At 41.0% G+C, this 20,569-nt stretch overlaps 1 protein-coding gene across 1 annotated transcript in view; it reads right to left on the bottom strand.

Annotated features, from left to right (window-relative positions):
• Positions 1–20,569, bottom strand: part of MORC4 (MORC family CW-type zinc finger 4) — a 79,548-nt gene that overhangs the window by 49,897 nt on the left and 9,082 nt on the right. The window contains 3 exon segments of the mRNA XM_006082271.3: positions 7,304–7,451; positions 8,162–8,379; positions 16,567–16,699. Of these exon segments, the coding sequence (XP_006082333.1) occupies positions 7,304–7,451; positions 8,162–8,379; positions 16,567–16,699 (499 nt within the window).

The raw sequence follows: 20,569 nt of genomic DNA, 5'->3' as shown, positions 1-20,569 counted from the left end.
TTTCACAGATCTTATTTCTAAGGGAAAAAGTTATAATTTGCTAGTTCTCTAGAATATCATTTATGGAATTATCTTTTAAATATAATAGTACTCATATTCCTTGCATAAGGATTTTCTTTTTCTCATAATCATTTTGGGTCACTTAGCTGTGGTTCATTCCAAGACTCTGAGTTATATCACTAACAACTGCCAGTGAAAAAAGCCAAGACCTATTTTTATTCGTGATGCGTTATGGAGAAAACATATAAATCAGAACAAAACAGTAGTATTCCCAAATACTCTTAAATAGAGAGGGAGGGAAGGGAAGGGAAGGGATGGGAAGGGAAGGTAGGTTGGTTGCATGACTGAATGAATAAAATTGAAAACTATTCCTGAGCCTCAGAGCTACCTCAAAGCTTAGTGATACCTCCTTCATACTTCATTCAGGCTTTGTAAGCTCAGAGCTGCTGTGGTGAAAATGTAGCTCTTTCTTCAAGGCTGGGCAAGAGCCATTATGGCATGTAGCTTTTATAAAGCCCATGTCATTATAATACTATATTCTGGATTTTCCCGGATAATCCTGATTCTTGCTACCCCATCCCACTCTAACACATACTCTGAGGAGGTTCCCTGTCCTTGCCCCTCACCATTCACCATCCAAGGAAAAGAGGTCTGGAGAAACATTTTTTGAAATTGGGAAATGCTGCATACTATATTGCTTTTATATAATGTTATATAATGCAATAACATTAGCCTATTGAAGCCTCTGAGAAGTCCTGCAATAAAACAGCATGGTAAACTTTAAGCCAGCTTTTCCTAAAGTTATGTGACCATGGAATCCTGTATTTACATGACACCTACTACTATATAGTTGAGAAACAATGTACAAATAATGTGTTTAAGTCACTGCAAATACCTCAGGAAAATGATCCTTTACAATATAAATTATATTATTTGACATTTTACCAGTAGGACAAAAGAAAATCTAAATTGCCAGTGAGAAAAACCTCTTTACTTTTTGTTCTTTTGAGTTGAAAGTACTCTATACAAACCAGCATAGCGTTTGTTTGTTTGTTTTTTAATTTACTGATTGATTTTAAAGAGTGTGTGTGTGGGGGGGGGCGGGAATTGGAGAGAGGAAAACAAGAATTTGTTGTTCCACTTATTAAGTTGATTGCTTCTCGTATGTGCCCTGACTGGGGATAGAACTTGAAACCTTAGTGTATGAGGACAATGCTCTAAGCAACTGAGCTACACGGCCAGGGCAAGCATGTTTTTTATATACGTTTAATCCAGCTAGGAAAGGAGGTGAAATACTTGAGTTAAGAAGAAAAATATACCTGATACCCTATTCTATTAAACATAAAAATAACACCTCTATTTTATAATAAATTTTTTTTAGTTTTTAGTGGACACTTAACTGTATTCCATTTGACGTGACTAAATTTTTAAAAATGACATAATCTAGAGTATTTCTAGACTGTCTTATTAGCTCTCAACACATAACCAGAAGCCAACCTCATTATAGTTCAAATTTATCTGCTTCAAAGATTTTTCTACTGTGTCGGAGAAACCAAGATGGCAGCATAGGTAAACACCTAAAATTGCTGCCTCGCACAAACACTTCAAAACTACACCTAAAAGACAAAACAGACATCATCCAGATCCACAGGAAGGCTGGCTGAGTGGAAACTCTACAACTAGAAGGAAAGAGAAAAGCACACTGAGACTCAGAGGAGGTGCAGAAGTAAAGTGCAGAGGTATGGAGGCGCACGTGGAAAGGGCTGGCAACTGAGGACACAGTTGTCCTTTTCAATTGGGAGGGAGTCTCAAGCTCCCAACTGCTCTGAACTGCAGTTCTGGGTGAGTCTGGGGACCCAGACTCATACGGGGAGAAACTGGACTGTCTAGCATTGGGTGGAACTCGAGGGTGGCTTTATCTCACAGGTGCTTGCAGTGATTACTAAGGGACCCTGAGACCTGGGGCCACTTAGGGCAGGGCTGAGGATCAGCCATAGCTGTTTGCTCCACCCTGTTGATTCCCTGAGACCCCGCCCCACCCAAGCTGTGTGCAGAGGCTTTTGCATATGAATGGCCTGGTCCTTTGCAATCTAAAATTACCTAACAAACTGCAGCTGGGTCAGAGAGACCCAGAACATCCAAAAGAAGGCCCAAGGCCCCACAGCAACTTGCATTGCTTCACAGCTGGGCCTCATCTGGGCACCACAAAACACCAAACAAAGAAGACGACTCTGCAGATCTCTCCGTAGCTCCTGCTGGGTAGCCTCAAGCAGAGGCTAAATTAGCACTTCCTTAGAGATCCAAGAGCCAGTGTACCCAGTGGTCAGAGTGGGACCATCCAGATTACAACTCCTCAGATCCATAAGGGACACACTCAGGGGGCAGACTCAGTGAGCACCAAAGCCCCACTAAAGCAAGTCTTGCCCCAGAAGGGTGTCTCCAGCACAGAAGTTCTCCTACCATAGACACAGCTGATTCTCACAGCCAACTGGCCTGGAGGTCAATTCCTCCCAGTGATACCAACAACAATCAAGGCTTAACTACAACAAGACTGTGCACAAAGCCCACAAAGGGGTGCACCAAGAGTGTCCACCTCAGGTAATTGGGGAGGCTGAGCCACTGGGCACTATAGGACACCTAGCACAGAAAGCCACTCTATCAACACAGGGAAGCAGCCAAAATGCGGAGACAAAGAAACAGGTCACAAATGACAGAAATGGAGGAAAGCAAACTACTGGATAGAGAGTTGAAAACCACAGTTATAAGGTTTTTCAAGAATTTTCTAGAAACCACCAATAAATTTAGTGAGACCCTCAAGAAATCTAGTGAGACCCTCGAGGATATGAAAAAGGACCAACTAGAAATTAAGCATACACTGACTAAAATAAAGAATAATATACAGAGATACAACAGCAGACTAGAGGATCTCAAGAATCAAGTCAAAAGATTTGAAATACGAAGAAGCAAAAAACACCCAAGCAGAAAAGCAAAAAGAAAAAAGATTCCAAAAATATGAAGATAGTGTAAGGAGCCTCTGGGACAACTTTAAGTGTACCAACATCAGAACTATGGGGGTGCCAGAAGAAGAGAGAGAGCAAAATATTGAAAACCTATTTGAAGAAATAACGACAGAAAACTTCCCCTACCTCAGCAGTTCTCAACCTGTGGGTCGAGACCCCTTTGGGGGTTGAATGACCCTTTCACAGGGGTCACCTAAGACCATTGGAAAACACATATATAATTACACATTGTTTTTGTGATTAATCACTGTGCTTTAATTATGTTCAATTTGTAACAATGAAGATACATCCTGCATATCAGATATTTACATTACGATTCATAACAGTAGCAAAATTATAGTTATGAAGTAGCAATGAAAATAATTTTATGGTTGGGGGTCACCACAACATGAGGAACTGTATTAAAGGGTCGCAGCATTAGGAAGGTTGAGAACCACTGCCCTACCTGGTGAAAGAAATAGACTTACAAGTCCAGGAAGCACAGAGAGCCCCAAACAAAAGGAATCCAAAGAGGACCACACCAAGACACATCATAATTAAAATGCCAAGAGCAAAAGACAAAGAGAGAATCTTAAAAGCAGCAAGAGAAAAACAGTTAGTTACCTACAAGGGAGTACCCATACAATTGTCAGCTGATTTCTCAACAGAAACTATGCAGGCCAGAAGGGAGTGGCAAGAAATATTCAAAGTGATGAATACCAAGAACCTACAACCAAGATTACTTTACCCAGCAAAGCTATCATTCAGAATTGAAGGTCAGATAAAGAGCTTCACAGATAAGAAAAAACTAAAGGAGTTCATCACCACCAAACCAGTATTATATGAAATGCTGAAAGGTATCCTTTAGAGGGGAAGAGGAAGAAAAAGGTAAAGATAAAATTATGACACTCTTTTCTACCAACAAGTGAACCTAAAAATTAAGTGAATAAAAAATTTGATGAACAGAAAAACTGGGGAATTTAATAGAATCAGAAGCTTAGAAAGGGGGTGGACTGACTTTTCTCAGGGGAAAGGGGTGTGGGGGTGTGGGAAGAGCCTGGACAAAAATCGTACACCTATGGATGAGGACAGTGGTGGGGGGGGGGGGTAAGGGCAGAAGGTGTGGTGGGAACCGGGTGGAGGGGAGCTATGGGGGGGGGAGAGGAACAACTGTAATAATCTGAACAATAAAGATTTAATTTAAAAAAATATTTTTCTACTTCTAATTCAGCTCCTCTAAACCACTAATACAGAGGTCTTTATTTTTAAAGATTGTGTTGTGCTTTGTTACCCTTATGTGTCTTTTTCTTTTATTCCCTTTTTACTGAATTTATTGGGGTGACATTGGTTAACAAAATTATACAGGTTTCAGGTACACAATTCCACTTCACATCATCTGTACCCTGTATTGTGTGTTCACCGCCTCAAGTCAAGTCTTCATCCATCACCATTTATCCCCCATATACTCTTCTCCAGTTCCACCCCCATGCCGCAGTCACCACACTGTTGTCCATGTCCATGAGTTTTTGCTTTTTTGCTTTTTTGCTCAATCCCTCCAACCCCCAACCCAGTTTCCCAACCCCTCTTCCAACAGCTGTCAGCCTGCTATTTATGAATCTGTCTCTATTTTGCTTACTAGTTCATTTTGTTCATTAGATTCTACATATGAGTGAAATCATATGGTATTTATCTGACTGACTTATTTCACTTAGCATAATCTCCAGGTCTATCTATGCTGTTGCTAAGGTAAGATTTCCTTCTTTTAACAGCTGAGTAGTATTCCACTGTGTAAATGTACCATAGATGCTTTATCCACTCATCTACTGATGGACACTTAGGCTGCTTCCAAATGTTGGCTATTGTAAATATGCTGCAATGAACATAGGGGTCATTTATTCTTTTGAATTAGTATTTTGGGTTTCTTCAGATAAATTCCCCAAAGTGGAATTGCTGCATCATAAGGCATTACCATTTTTAATGTTTCAATGTAATTCCATACTGCTTTCCATTTTGGCTTCACCAATCTGCATTCCCACCAATAGTGCACAAAGGTTCCCTTTTCTCCACATCCTCCGCAACACTTGTGGTTTGTTGATTTATTGATGCTAACCATTCTGACAGGTGCGTGGTGATATCTCTTTGTAGTTTTAATTTGCACTTGTCGATGATTAGTGATTTTGAGCATCTTTTCATATGCCTATTGATCATCTGAATGTCCTCTTTGGAGAAGTGTCTATTCAGGTCCTGTGCCCATTTTTTTTTTTTTTTTGAGACTGGGAAAGGAAAGATGAAGCCCTGTCCTGGAGAGGTCAAGCACAATCAAGAAGCAAAACAGTCATCAGGAGACAAATCAGAAGTCTCTGTTCTGTAGGGAGACTACTGCTACCCCACAAATGAAGGAATACTAGTCCCTCTCAATGTTAATGGCGGAATTACACCCCAGCCTTGAGTTCGGCTAATAAAGAATTCAGAGCCAAGAACTCAAATACAAGCAAAAGTTTATTTAGAAAATCACAGAGGTAGAAGAAGTGAACCAGCTGGGGTGTATGACTTAGAAAACACGTTATAGAGGCAAAAGAAGGGCCCTTGGAGCTTAGGAGAAAGAAAGCAAAACTAACATGCCTGAGGGAAGAGGGGGAAAGGCATGCTCCAAAGAGTGTGCCTGGGGAAAGGAGAGGGAGAGCACATCCCATGCCCATTTTTAAATTGGATAGTTTATTCTTTTGGTGTCCAGTTTAATGAGTTCTTTATACATTTTGGATATTAACTCCTTATCAGATGTATTCAGCAAGAATGTCTCCCATTCAGTGGGTTCTCTTTTCATTTTGTCGACGGTTTCCTTTGCTGTGCAAAACTTTTTAGTTTGATGTATTCCCATTTGTTTATTTTTTTTGTATCCCTTGCCTGAGGAGATATATCAGAAAAAATATTGCTACAAGAAATGTCCGAGATTTTACTGCCTATGTTTTTTTTCTAGGATTTTTATGGTTTCACGACTTACATTTAAGTTTTTTGTCCATTTTGAGTTTATCCTTGTGTATGTTGTAAAAAGGTGGTCTAGTTTCATATCTGTACAATTTTACCAACACCATTTACTGAATAGACTATCTTTATGCCATTGTATGTTTTGATTCCTTTGTCAAATATTAATTGACTATAAAGTCATGGGTTTATTTCTGGGCTATTCTGTTCCCTTGACCTCTATATATGTTTTTATGCAAGTACCACTGTTTTTATTATTATGACCTTGTACTATAGTTTGATATCAGGTAGTATGATTCCTCCAAATTTGTTCTTCTTTCTCAAGATTGCTGTGGCTATTCGGGATCTTTTGTGGTTCCATATAAATTTTTGGAATATTTGTTCTAGATCTGTGATATATGTCATTGGTATTTTAATAAGAATTGCATTGAATCTAAAAATTGCTTTAGGTATTATGGACATTTCAATGATGTTAATTCTTCCAATCCATGAACACACTTATTTGTACCTTCTTTAATTTCTTTCTTCAGTGTCTTATACTTTTCCAGTACACGTCTTTTACATCCTTGCTTAAATTTATTCCTGGGCATTTTTATTCTTTTTGAAGTAATTGTGAGTGGGATTGTTTTCTTAGTTTCCCTGATAGTTCATTATTGGTGTACAAAAATGCAACTGATTTCTGGATATTTATTTTGTATCCTGCTATTTTACTGAATTCATTTATCAGTTCTAGTTTTTTTGGTGGAATCTTTAGAGTTCTCTATATTCACTATCATGTCATCTGCAAATAATGACAATTTTACTTCTTCCTTTCCAACTTGGATACCTTTTATTTCTTCTTGTTGTCTGATTGCTGTGGCTAGGACTTCAAGGAGTATTTTGAATAATGGTGGTAAAGGCAGACATCCTTGTCTTGTTCCCAATCTTAAGGAAAATGCTTGTTAATGTCTAGTTTTCATATTTTATTTTCAGTCAAATAAGTTAAATAACTATCATGTACCTATCTCAAAACAGTGACCATGAATATAAAATAGATATGTATAATGGATTCTAAATATTTTAGAATAACATTGAACTGTCTTGATTATTTGTGGCAATAGCTTCAGGATATGCATGTCTCTTCATTATCAAGCTCCACATTTTACTAATAAGAACCACTATCTCTCACAGAGCTGTGGTTGTACAAAAGTTAAGAAAAAGTATGCAATGAAATGCAAATATCTATCAAAATTTATCTACTCTGCTTCTCTAGAAATTTATTAAAATGTACTTCATTATACTACCTTTGCTTATTAAAATCTATCACCCTTGGTATACTATACCTGCGGATGTTCCAAATGAGAACACGAGTGCCTTTTTTGCCTGGGATGGCATCAAACTGGGACAGCAGGTCATTTTCACTGTTGAAAATTGAATAGTTCAAGATGGCTTCTAGGCTGGGCAAGGAATCCTCAGTAATAATCATTTTTTGTAAAACCAAATACAGTCAAAGAAAACTTAATATTTTAAGAAGATGCTATAATTAGGAAGATCTGCCTTTTGTGTTGTATGTTTAGACAAAATATAGACATAAAGCATGGGTATCACTGCTACAGAAGAAAGGAAAAGGCAAAATGAATAAAGGTTGTAGAGACAAACATAAAAATCAGTTACCCCTGAAGAATATAGCTTCAAAAATATAATGTAAAGACTGTCCTATATTTACAAAACAGATCAAAGGCTGAATTTTCAGACCCTTTGGAAGCAATGAGCTCAAACTTTACTGCTTTACTGCTTGGGTCAAGACGACCTGGTATCTAATAAAAATAACAGCTTGACTAGGAATGGGGAAATGAGTGATTCTGCCATCAGATAAGCTGATGAATAGAAGGTTTCTAGGAGTATGATACAAATGTAGCTGCCCTTAGGAGAAAAATAAGAGAGAGGGGGCACTTTACCAAGGGAGTGGTGGTGTGGGAGAGATAGAGATCAAATCACATAACAGTGAAATTTTCCATACAACAAAAACATTTCTAGGCTTCTGTAAATTGTCCAGTTATTTTTAAAAAAACATTTAATAGGGGGAATTCAAGTTAAGTTTAGGACAGTTGAATTGATAGCTGGATTTGTTGTGAAGAAAGAGGTTTCTATCAAAATATCAGATTAGACTAATTTTTAACCAACATTTCCAGAAAGGATATTGTTTTGCTGGTTGAATGGAACAATTGGCACAATAACTGCCTGGGCCTGGACATATTCCAGGTAGGTCTGTGATAGGAGTCCAACAGTGAGAGTACCCCCATTCTTGGTGAAGACAAGAGCGTCCTTTCCTAGCCGCATGGAGCCTGACTTGAAACCATTACCAAAGACCCCGATGGGACACTGGCTCTTCTTTATTACTTTATCTGTAAAGCCAAAGCTGTAATTGCACAAGAAAAAATAAATCAGAAAAAAGAAAGCAGAAAGATAAAAAGCATCCTACAATAGGTGACAAGCAGAATGTTTAGCTTACAAATGAATAACACTTGTAAAACGTCATTCCTTTTTTCCTGTTGATATTCTGGGCAAAACTATTAAGTTAAAAACATAGGAAACTACTATGAGGTAATGGGACTGATTTTCCTGTGTGGTTTGTGTGTGCATAAATACTTCCAGTACATTAGTGTCCCATTCTATAAATGTAAAGGCGGCCTCTTTTTACTAGCAAAGATAGCTGGAGAAGTCCATGGGTCTAGAGAAAATGGCTCTGATTGCTAATAGTAAGGTTAAGGTAGTGTAAAAAGCGTGGTTATCTCAGAGTATACTGTATAGAGGGTAACAAAAGTACCAGATAGTGGCACTGGTCAGAGGTGCCAAGCTAGGCATCCCCTAACCTGGTTACATCACCTTCTAGAAATCTGAAAGTCAAAGGTTATATATCTAAACAATTTCAACTCTCCACCCAAAAGATAACCCTTCCAATTCTTACCCTCTGCTTCATCTGCTGGGACAGTTTGTTGGAATGTGGCCAAGGGATAAAAATAGGTAGTTCTGCCTCTGAGTATCAGCAAACAGCTGCAGTATAAAGTCTCTTGTTCTATTAAGGGCATTTCACTGAGTCACCTCAACAATCTCTGTATCTCCTTATGATCAGCTTAATCTGGGAGTCAGATCTTTTCCCTTTTATACATTCTCCATTCAAACATGCAACAGAATAATAGAACCAAAAAAAAGATATGAAACCTAGAAAATGATTATTATTATCTCCCTCATATATCTTCCCTCACCACAAATAAAACTAATTTTAAGGATTATTTCTTTCCAGATTGACTAAGTTTACAGTGTTATACACTATCATTCATTCAATAAATATTTACTAAGTACCTATTATGTGCCATGCATTGTGCTAAATACTGGAGACAAAACTGTTAATAAAAAGAGACAAGATTCTTGCCCTTGTGTTACAGTCTAAGGAAAGATTTCATATGTTACAGATTAGATGCTTCTCCAATATCAATAAAATAGATACTCTATATGCTATGTCTGAGCAGCATGGCCTTGGTTCTTATACTTTTGAGCAGGATTGAGTTCCCTGGTTTCCACTTCCTGAAGGCTGTGGTTTGTGTTTTCCCTAAGAAGGAGTACCATCTTTTAATTTTCTTTTTCAAAGTGTTACATCCTTCTAGAGTAAACAATTTACAAGAGCTTTGTGCACCTACAAATAAATATAACACAAGGAAAAGTAATTTCTGGGGCAGCAGTTTATTTGAAAATACCAAAGACTATTGTGTTTCTGCTGTCTATGGGCCTTAGTATTCCAGGAAATAAACTTACAGAAGTTGGTAAGATTAGGGCATTCCTATTCTTCTAATGAAAAAAACTGGGTATAAAAGATGTGGTTATTATGAGGAATAAATTATATACTACATGCACAATATATTACAAAACTAGGGGCCCAGTGCATGAATTCAAGCACCTTGAAAGGAACTCTGGGCCACAAGGCTGTGGTGGGCAAAGGGGCGGGTCTCAGCCTATCCTCCGCGCCCCCGCCTGGTCCCTCCCACCGCCGCCCCTGGTCCCCTCTCTGCTAGCAGCCCTGCTCCTGCCACCGCTGCTCCCATGCGCTAACGCCCCGCTTGCACCTGCTGACAGCAGGTAGCGATTGGGGCCAGTGCCAGCAGTGGGTGCGAGCAGAGGCTGCTGCCCTGATCACCCCTCAGGAGCAGGAGGAGGTGGAGAAGCCCTCAAGGGCGATCAGGGCTGGCAGCCGCTGCTTGCACCTGCTCATGGTGCTGAGCGATAAGGACCGGCGCCAGGTGCCGGCAGTGGGTGCGAGCAGTGGCTCCAGTGTCAGCTGCAGGTGCCAGCAGGGCCAGTGCCGGCAGTGGGTGCAAGCGCTGGGTGGGACTGCGGCGTGCGGGAGCAAAGAATTTTCAGTAACCACCAGAGGCTCACCCTGATGACAGCGACTGGCACCCCACCTTGTTCTGGCGCCCCTGCTCACCTGCTCCACCATCCTGCCGCGGTCGATGCCCGCCATGGTCTGCATGCGCCCCCTGGTGGTCAGCGCACATCATAGCGACCGGTTCTTCAGTTGTTTGGTTGTTCCACTGTTCGGTCTATTTGCATATTAGGGTTTTATATATATAGATAATATTCAAACTTGAATTTTAAACTAACTCTAGAAGTCACTGAGAATTGTTGTGTGCTATCCTCTAGCTCCACTTCAGACCTAATATCATACATAAAACTCAAGGCTCTTCATAAGCAGTAACCTACCATGTGAAATGAATCTACATGGTTATCTGAACTTAAACTTTCTCTAATGCTACAAAAATTTCAGTTAGGTGGTCAAGAGAAAGTAGTGAAAACAAAATTCTATATTACTTTCTTAATTTCCTAGCCATTCCTGACCTTTCTTCCAGCTATCATCTCTTTTCCCTTTTGTGAGTATAAACCCTGTTTGTGTTACTTAGTTTGAGAAGATCAAATGGCTGTACAAGGTTGAGAAAGTAAGTAGTAGGGTAAGGCCAGAACAAGAAATGGAAAAGGTTATGAATAATGAGAAGAGAGAATCTGGAACTCTGGATATTGTTGTTATGTTCCACTTCATTCTTCCCATGTGTTCTTTTATTCCACTTAGGTATTCTATTTAACTGAAAATTGCAGAATGGATGCCAGATACCAATCAAATAACTACCTAATATAAAAGCCCTCACAATAAATGATAGAATTGTAGGAATGAATTTTGTATAGTTTGGTATAGCTCACTCATTTTCCACAGAGATAGCTTGGCTTAGATAGGTGGTTTCACTTCACTAAGTCCTGTTCTATCCTTTCATGTAAGAGACAACAGTGTTTACAGACCAAGGGGGCTTGGATACCAGCTCTTTGAGTGGAATTCAGGAAGACAGCAGCTTGCTCCTAACTTTATTAAAATGTCAATATTCTAAAATCTACAGAGGTGAATTTAGATTGGGACTCTGACCAATGAAACAAACCTTAGAAAATCCATGAACATACAAGGGTGGGCACTGTTGTTTCCTAGATACATTGTGATGTAATATGCAATATCAAAGAATGAAAGACTAAGCACATTGCCATTCTCTTGCTGTCGTTTTTAAAAATGACCTACTAGGAAATGCACTTCTGAGCAGCAAATCCTTCAATCCATGGATCTGTGGATGCTGTTTATTCTTGTCCTCTGAAAGAAGAGGTTTTCCACCTTGCTGAACAAGGCAGCTGAATATATAGACCAGCTGATTCACACACTAATCGCAAAAGCTAAAGATAATTAATTATGGGCCTTAAATTTAATGATAGGCTTTTCCTTTTTTATTTGATTTTCATGGGATTCTGTATTTATGGAGAAACTGTTGCTGCAGTTATATAACTATTTTATTTGCCTGAAAATTGGAAGGTTACCATAAAGAGATGGAAAATGTGGATAGGATTATAAGAACGTTATAGATCAAATAGAATTTCTGTAGGCTTAACAATTTTGCACATCTACCTCTATTATTTTTTCCAAATATAAAGGTAATATTCCCCCAACCCATATAAGAAAAATTAATATACTTAATAATAATTTTCAAAGCTACCTCTAAAGTTCAATTATTTAAAAACGAAAGTGTGCTAAGTGAAATCCTTGGCTAGAAGTTAGGATTGGATTAAATGATCTCTTCTAAATAGATGGGACCTCCTAACAGATTGAAGTTTGTTTTAAGTTACGATCAGAAATAAAATCCAGCACGTACACCATACATAATCCAGGACTTTTAAAATTCTTTAAAATTAACTTTTAAATATGAGGAACAATTTCCCAGCTCAAAATGGTGGGAAATATATTTGACATGATAATGCCAGAAAAGGCTATGGTGAAAGAGGTTTCCACCTGTTTAGGTCTGTTTTGTTCCCCAAGAAAGAAATGAAATTTTAAATGAATATTACACATTCTTCATATTTCAACTCAAATGTCATTTCTTAAGGGTAGCCTTTTTTTGTATTCCATAGATTGGAGCAGATCCCTCCATTATATGTTCTCATAGAAACTACTTTTTTCATAGCAGTTATTACTAGGTGGGACAGCCTATTTAGTAGTATTGCTTCTAATCAATCCCTTTCTATATTTCTCTTTAACTGTCAGCCCCTTGAGAGCAAAGATCATGTCTGACTGGTTCAACACTTTATCTCCAGTGACTTTCACATAGGTGTCCAGTATAAATTTGTTGAATGAATCTGGAACAAAAATTGTTGCAATTATTTAAAAAACCATCCTCCTTTTTCCTCCTGCTTTGTAACTATAAGCACCAATTTTCACAGACATAGTTTCCACAGACAAAATGGAAAGTGGTAAGATCTGCTGGGCCCACTATTTGACACCAACATCACTGGAATAAGGTGTGGTGGGAAGGAGTTGATAAAAAGATAAGTGATTTATTTATTTAAATATATTTTTTTTGATTTCAGAGAGGAAGAGAGAGGGAGAGAGAGATAGAAACATCAGTGATGAGAGAGAATCATTGATCGGCTGCCTCCTGCATGTCCCCTACTGGGGATCGAGCCCGCAACCCATGCATGTGCCTGTGACCGGAATCAAACCCAGGACCCTTCAGTCTGCAGGTCAATGCTCTATCCACTGAGCCAAACCAGCTAGGGCAGAAGATAAGTGATTTAGAAAATAAACTAGTACATGCAGAATCTACACTAATGAAAGAGAAACATGGTAATTAGCGTACGACCGCTACCCTTCCCATTGGCTAATCAGCATATCCTTATGCAAATTAACTGTCAGCCAAGATGGCAGCTGGCAGCCATGCTCTGAAGTGAACTGGGAGGCTTGCTTGCTCCAGTGACTGCGGACTCTAACGTTCCCCGCCTGACTTGCCGGCCTCTCAGCTGCAACTCTAAGCAACTATGTTGCAAATATAGAAGCTAAACAAAACCTTAGAAACCGGCTTTCAGTCAGCCGGGCTTCAGCCAGCCGGACCGCAACATTGTATCAAATACAGAAGGTAAAGGCCAGAAACCTGCTTTCAGCAGCGAGGCCTCAGAGCTAAAGCTGGCCCACAATAGAAAAAAAAGAAAAGAAAAAAGGAGCAGTTGGGAGCTTCAGTCACCCGCCAGCCTGAAAACAGCCCTCAGCCCCTCACCCAGACTGGCCAGGCACCCCAGTGGGGACCCCCACCCTGATCCAGGACACCCTTCAGGGAAAACCAGCCGGCCCCCGCCCGTGCACCAGGCCTCTATTCTATATAGTAAAAGGGTAATATGCCTCCCAGCACTGGGATCAGCAGAGCCGCGAGGCCTCCCGGCACCGGGATCAGCGTGACAGGGGGCAGCGCCCAAACCCCCTGATCGCCCTGCGGCTCTGTGTGGGACAGGGGGCAGGGCCACAACCTCCCTATCCGCCCTGCTCTGTTCGTGACAGGGGAAGGCGCCCCAACCCCCTGATCAGCCCTGCTCTGTGCCTGATAGGGGGGAGCTCCCCAATCCCCTGATTGCCCTGGGGCTCTGTGTGTGACAGGGGGGAGCTCCCCAACCCCCTGATCACCCTGCAGTTCTGTGTGTGTGACAGGGGGCGGGGCCACAACCTCCCTATCTGCCCTGCTCTGTTCGTGACAGGGGAAGGCACCCCAACTCCCTGATCAGCCCTGCTCTGTGCCTGATAGGGGGGAGCTCCCCAACCCCCTGATCGCCCTGCAGCTCTGTGTTTGACAGGGTGCAGCGCCCCAACTCCCCCCACCCCTCACGGGCCCTGCTCTGTGTGTGACAGGGTAGAGCCATAACCTCTTCATCGGCCCTGCCCTGAGTGTGACAGTGGTGGTGCCCCAACCCCCTGATCCGCCCTGCTCTGTGGGTGATAGAGGGTGGCGCCCCAACCCCCCTCCACGGGCCTTGCTCTGTGTGTGACAGGGTAGAGCCATAACCTCCCCATTGGCCCTGCCCTGAGTGTGACAGGGTGCAGCGCCCCAACCCCCTGATCCGCCCTGCTCTGTGTGTGACAGGGGGCGGTGCCCCAACTCCCCTATCGGCCCTACTCTGTGAGTGACAGGGGGGAGCTCCTCAACCCCCTGATCGGCCCTGCTCTGTGCATGACAGGGGGGAGCTCCTCAACCCCCTGATGGGCCCTGCTCTGTGCGTGACAGGGGGGAGCTCCCCAACCCCCTGATCGGCCCTGCTCTGTGCGTGACAGGGGGTGGCGCCGCAACCTCCCCATTGACCCTGCCTTGGGTGTGACAGGGGGCGGTGCCCCAACCCCCCAATCGGCCCTACCCTGAGCATGACTGAGGGTGGCATCGCAACCTCCCGATCCGCCCTGCTCTGTGCATGACAGGGGGCGGTGCCCCAACTCCCCAATCGGCCCTGCTCTGAGCCTGACCAGGGGCTGCACCTAGGGATTGGGCGTGCCCTCTGCCACCCGGGAGCAGGCCTAAGCCAGCAGGTCGTTATCTCCCGAGGGGTCCCAGACTGCGAGAGGGCACAGGCCGGGCTGGGGGACCCCCCTCCCCCCACCAGTGCACAAATTTTTGTGCACCGGGCCTCTAGTTAGATATATAAATATTTTTGTTCCATCCCATCTAAAAGTGTATTTATTTTAATAAAAAATATTAACTTTAGCAGATAAAAGTGATGGCCAGCTCTATAACTTCACCAACATACTGAACACATTTTTATCTCACTTCTAGATGCTTTCCTCAAACATTCTTGTAATTATGAGGGTCTGAAACACAAGGTACTGCTGAGTAGTAAAACATAACCAAAATTATAATTAGTTATGCCCAAATTTCATTTCTTTTCTTTGATGGATCAACTGGATTTCCCTACAAATAGGGTTACAGAATTAGAATACCTTCAAAGAGAATTACAACAAAATTAATGTTTTCCAATTCTATAGTTTGAAGCCCTTTTCCCTCTATAGAATCCCTCCATTGTTACTCATGCTTCACATACTAGTTCAGGAAGCCAGATGGAGAGTAATCAACCTCATCTGCTAAATAAAATGAAGAAAGAAGGAAGGAATTAAGAAAATACTCATTTTTCACTGAGTGATATGTGAAGATCATAAAGTACATTCTCAACCACAAACCTTTTCAAGTAATTAGCTGAACTGAGAGTGGCAATAGATATCGGTATCACTACCTTCAGCAGCTATAAAAGAATTTCCTGACTTTGAATTTCTACTGCAAAATCTTCAAAGATTATGTATATAAATGCCTTGTATTTATCTTTCATGGGGCTTGATTATACCCAGCTACATTCATAGTTTTAATCCAAAGATCATCCCAATTCCAATACTTCTGATCTAAGAGTAATTTAGGTTAATATAAATTATAGAAGGTCCCAGACCAGTGATGGCCTCCACATTTTGTACTTGCTCTTCTCTTCACCTGAATTCTATCCCTTCATACCCTGTTCCTTTACCTTGTTAAACTTGACTACTCACACTTAGCTCTTAACTAATACTTCATCTATGGCACTTTTCCTGACCTCTTATCAGATTGTGTTCCCCTGCTGACTTGTCCCATGGCATCCTATACTTTCTTATCATTATACTTATCATTTTTATTATGATTATTAGAGGCCCGGTGCACAAGCACGACATTCGTGAACTGGGGGGGAGAGGGTCTCTCCGCCCAGCCTGCGCCCTCTCACAGTTCAGAACCCCTTGGGGCAGGCGGACATCCCCCAAAGGGTCCTTAGTGCTGCTGTGGAGGCATGAGAGGCTCCCGCCACTGCCGCTGCACTCTCCAGCCTTGAGCCTGGCTTCTGGCTGAGCTGCGCTCCCCCTGTGGGAGTACACTGACCACCAGGAGGCAACTCCTGCGTTGAATATCTGTACCTTGGTGGTCAGTGCATATCATAGCATCTGGTCGTTCTGCCATTTGGTCAATTTGCATATTAGGGTTTTATTATATAGGATTGCTTAATTGTTTGAATTGCTAGTTAGACTGTATGTTCTGTGAGGGCAAAAACAGTATCTATTTCATAACCAGTGCCCTGGCACATAATAAATGCTCAATAAATATTTGTTAAATGAATAAAGGGAAAGTAAAATATTAAAGAAAATTATTAAGCCTTAACTATAGTTCATGAACACAAGAGACAAAGAATGAAACATTTTTACCTGAGCATTCGGTGTAATTTATGAGGCGTCATTCCACATCCATCATCAGTAAAGGTCAAACAAGATTTATTCTTGACCTCCTCAACATCTATAAAGACCGTCCTGGCAGATACATCTGGATCTACAGCATTATCTGTAAAAGGTAGAAATCTGTAATATTAGATCACTTTTTCTAATATTCTAATAAAATCTCTAGTTCAATGCCCCTAAGACATAGAACATGTTCTTTATGTAGATGTCCCAGAAGGTGAGCAGGAAGTAGTAATAGTAGTGCACATACTAGGTTATAGGAAACAATAGATATGATAGCAGATGGAATTATAAGCTGATTTTTCTTTCATATAATGTCTGATCTGTGATCTGCTTTTCTTCCTTTAATCTTCAGAGTCTGTGGGGAAAGTAAATCTTCTTATATAAAAAGCATTTTGCTCTGTTTTCATCACATTACTTCTTGTCTTTTAGCCACTTTGCTGCTCACGAACACACATAGTAAAAGATGGTTGTAGAGAAGTACTAAATCACAATTTTGGTACTAATAGATGTGTATTATACACATTACAGTTTATTGTGACAATCTTATTTTCTACTTTTTTACATAAATTCCTCTGCTAAAGAACACAGATATAATCATCATCCATGTTTATAGCCTAAGAGGCATTGAAAGAGTTAGATGTTAAAATCAAAACATTTAATTGCCTGCCTAGATCCCAGTGATAGAAACAAGCTTGCTTAGGGAGAAACAGTGATTCTGCTTAGATACTCCGTAATAGTCTTAAAGGTGAGGCTTCCCAATCCTCATTAAATAGAGAACATAGAATTAAAGTAGAAAAAATAAAGTTTCATAATTCCTCCTGAGTTAGGTCTTCATAACAGGTTAATTATTTAAAAGTCCAAAAGACATCAAATATAGACACAATCTTACATCCGCATCATGTTCACAACACCAGGAGGTGCCTTTGTCTAGTGGCCACATCTTCTTTGCCAGAGAAGCCAGTTTACATAATTGTCAGTCACAGACACATGTGGTGCAACTAACTGTCTCAAAATTTACTGGCCCAAGTGGGAGGGCAGTTTGTGCAATCTGTTGGATAGGTTTCTTAAGTACTCCTGTCTCTACTAGCTCTTTAATCAAGACTGAGACCTTCCCTTCCACCATTTCCCTTTTCTCTGGCATCCTATACTGCTTTACTAATAGCACATGGCTGGGCTGAGAGATCCAGTGGGAGGCTGGCTGTATAGTGGTCCCACTATTTGAACACCACTATTCAAATTGTGACATTTCTCCACTGTGAACATCTCTTACAAGCAAGAGAAGTATTACACATATTAAAAATATTAATTTTTACAATACAGTTAACAGTATCAGTTATAACCACTTCGATGTGTGGAATGTCCATCATATAAAACAAGACATTAATTTTAAGGGCCACAATGATGTTCCCAGAACCAGTGATAAAACTGTTACTGATTGTAACCTGAAAAAGTCATAACCAATAGTCCTAAAAGGGTAGATCTGATGGAGTCAATCTTTAAGGACTAGGTAAGCCCAAACCTCTGTGTCATGTTGCAGACCAATTGGGCCAACTTTTGACAGGAATTATGAGTTTGATATGCAAGAGTGGTTTTATCAGAAATACAAGTTTTACTTTGTAACAGAGGGAACTAATTTTTTTCTTTAACTGACAGAAGGATCCAGCATTTTGAATGCTGCCAACATTGTTTCAAGAAACTATTTGGCAAACAGGCCTTGAATTGTTTTAGGACCTATCAGTCACTCCTGCAGGCAGAAAGCCAGGGCCCTTAAGAATGATACCTTTAACTTGTCAACCAACAGGACATCATGTCTACTTTGAAAACTTTGCACATAGAGAACTTTTTTCTAACACTTCATAAGCAAACATTCACAGTTCAAAAATGTAACACATATCAATTCCAATTCTGTATTCATACAGCAGTGCATTCACTGTATCGGCTTGCAAGCCTCTCATAAAATCACTTTTACTTTGTTCCCCCTTAATGCAAATTTTGCCCAAACTTTAGTAGGTTCTCCTTTACAGGAACACACCAAAGAGTTTTAATAAGGCACTTCAGGAGTTACAAGATAGTCGCCAGGAGCAGCTAGATATTTTATCTCCTTGGCTGAAAGCTGGTAGAGTACAGGGGGGAGGGGGCATGCAAGAGCCCAGGGTCAGCTGGAGCTGCAGGGAAGAAATCAGTGAGGCAGTCACAGCAGTAAATTCAGCTTTGCACTTACTTTTGGTTTTAAGTGGCCTTTCATTTAGCCTTAACAAATAAAATTAAAATAATAACAAGATCAGCCTTAACAAATGAACTTATAATAATAAACCACTAATATGGTGGCTGATTTCAATCCTATCTCTTGCTGCTTAACCTTCCAAAAGTGTATGCTGCCAGATGTACTTTTTCCCATGGCCCAACCCACCCAGTCTTATGAACAGATAGGACAATGAGAGAATTTCTACTCCTCTGCCCTTACCCACTACTAGCAGAGCCTCAGATGTCTTTATCCCCTAACCTGGCCCACACAATCACATGTACTACCAGATCCCACGGAGTCTTATCTCTGCTAACCTGGTCAGTGCTACCCTTAGTGGGTAGCACTCTACCTCTCCTCACCTACCACCTAGTCAAGAGCATAAAACACCAGATTGCAGGCAACCTATTTCATCCCCTAACCTGGTCCATCTGATCCCTGATCTTCTAAAAAAAAGCACTGTCATCAGAACCTGGAAGACAATGAGAAATTGTCCTATGACAGCCTCCCTGGAGAGACAGGCTGGAGAGTGGGGAGATGGCTTTTTTATTTAATTGAATGTATTTGGGTGACATTGGTTAATAAAATTACATATATTTAGGTTTGCAATTCTATAATACATCATCTACATATTGTACTGTGTGTTCACCACCCCAAGTCAAGACTTCTTTCACCACCATTTATCCCTCCTGGGGAGATGCCTTTGAGGTAGTGCTTCATGAGTCTCTCAACCTCTCCTGTCCCAGAAGGATGGCCTACGTGGATTCCTGCAAGTTTACAGGTCCCTACAGACATCCTGCAATTATCTAAAACTATTCGCATCTAAAATAAAGGTCACCCTCTTCTGACACAAGCTATTCTTCTTCCTGTTTCACACACACACACACACACACACACACACACACACACACACACAGTGTCAGCATTCAAATGACCACAAGTTTGATATTCGAGTCATTTTTATTCCCTCTCATCTGGATTATTGTGATAACCTCCTCACCAGACTTTTAAAGCCAAGTCTTTATACACTGTTGCAAGATTAACTTTCCTGAAGCACAGCTCTGATCCTGACATTGCCCTGCTCAGTAAACTTCAGACTAGCCTGGCTGGTGTGGCTCAGTGGTTGAGCATGAATCTATGAACCAGGAGATCATGGTTTGATTCCTAGTCAGGGCATATGCCTGGGTTGCTGGCTCAATCCCCAGTAGGGGCATACAGGAGGCAGCTGATCCATGATTCTCTCATTGATGTTTCTCTCTCTCTTTCCCTCTCTCTCTCTAAAGTCAATAAAAGTCATATTTAAAAACAAAAAACTTCAGACTAAAGTATCAAGCCTCCCAATCACATCCTGGTCCCAGTGGGCCTTTTTTAAAAACTATATATTTTATTTATTATAGAGGAAGGAAGAGGGAGATGGAAACATCAATGATGAGAGAGAATCATTGATTAGCTGCCTCTTGCACATCCCCCCCTACCAGCGATCTAGCCCACAACCCGGGCATGTGCCCTTGACCGGAATCAAACCCATGATTCTTTAGTCCACAGGCTGACGCTCTAGCTACTGAGCCAAACCAGCTAGGACCCAGTGGGCCTTTTTAACTTCATTCTTTATTTGGTACTTGGAGTAAAAAAGACCTGTGTTTGAGTCCTGGATTTGCCACCTACTAGACATGTAACCTTGGAAAAGTCAATTAAATGCTCTGAGCCTCTGTATCCTTATCTGCAGGA

Source organism: Myotis lucifugus, unplaced genomic scaffold (assembly GCF_000147115.1).
Source record: "Myotis lucifugus unplaced genomic scaffold, Myoluc2.0 scaffold_2, whole genome shotgun sequence".
NCBI lineage: Eukaryota > Metazoa > Chordata > Mammalia > Chiroptera > Vespertilionidae > Myotis > Myotis lucifugus.
This window is presented reverse-complemented; position numbering and strand designations above follow the sequence as displayed.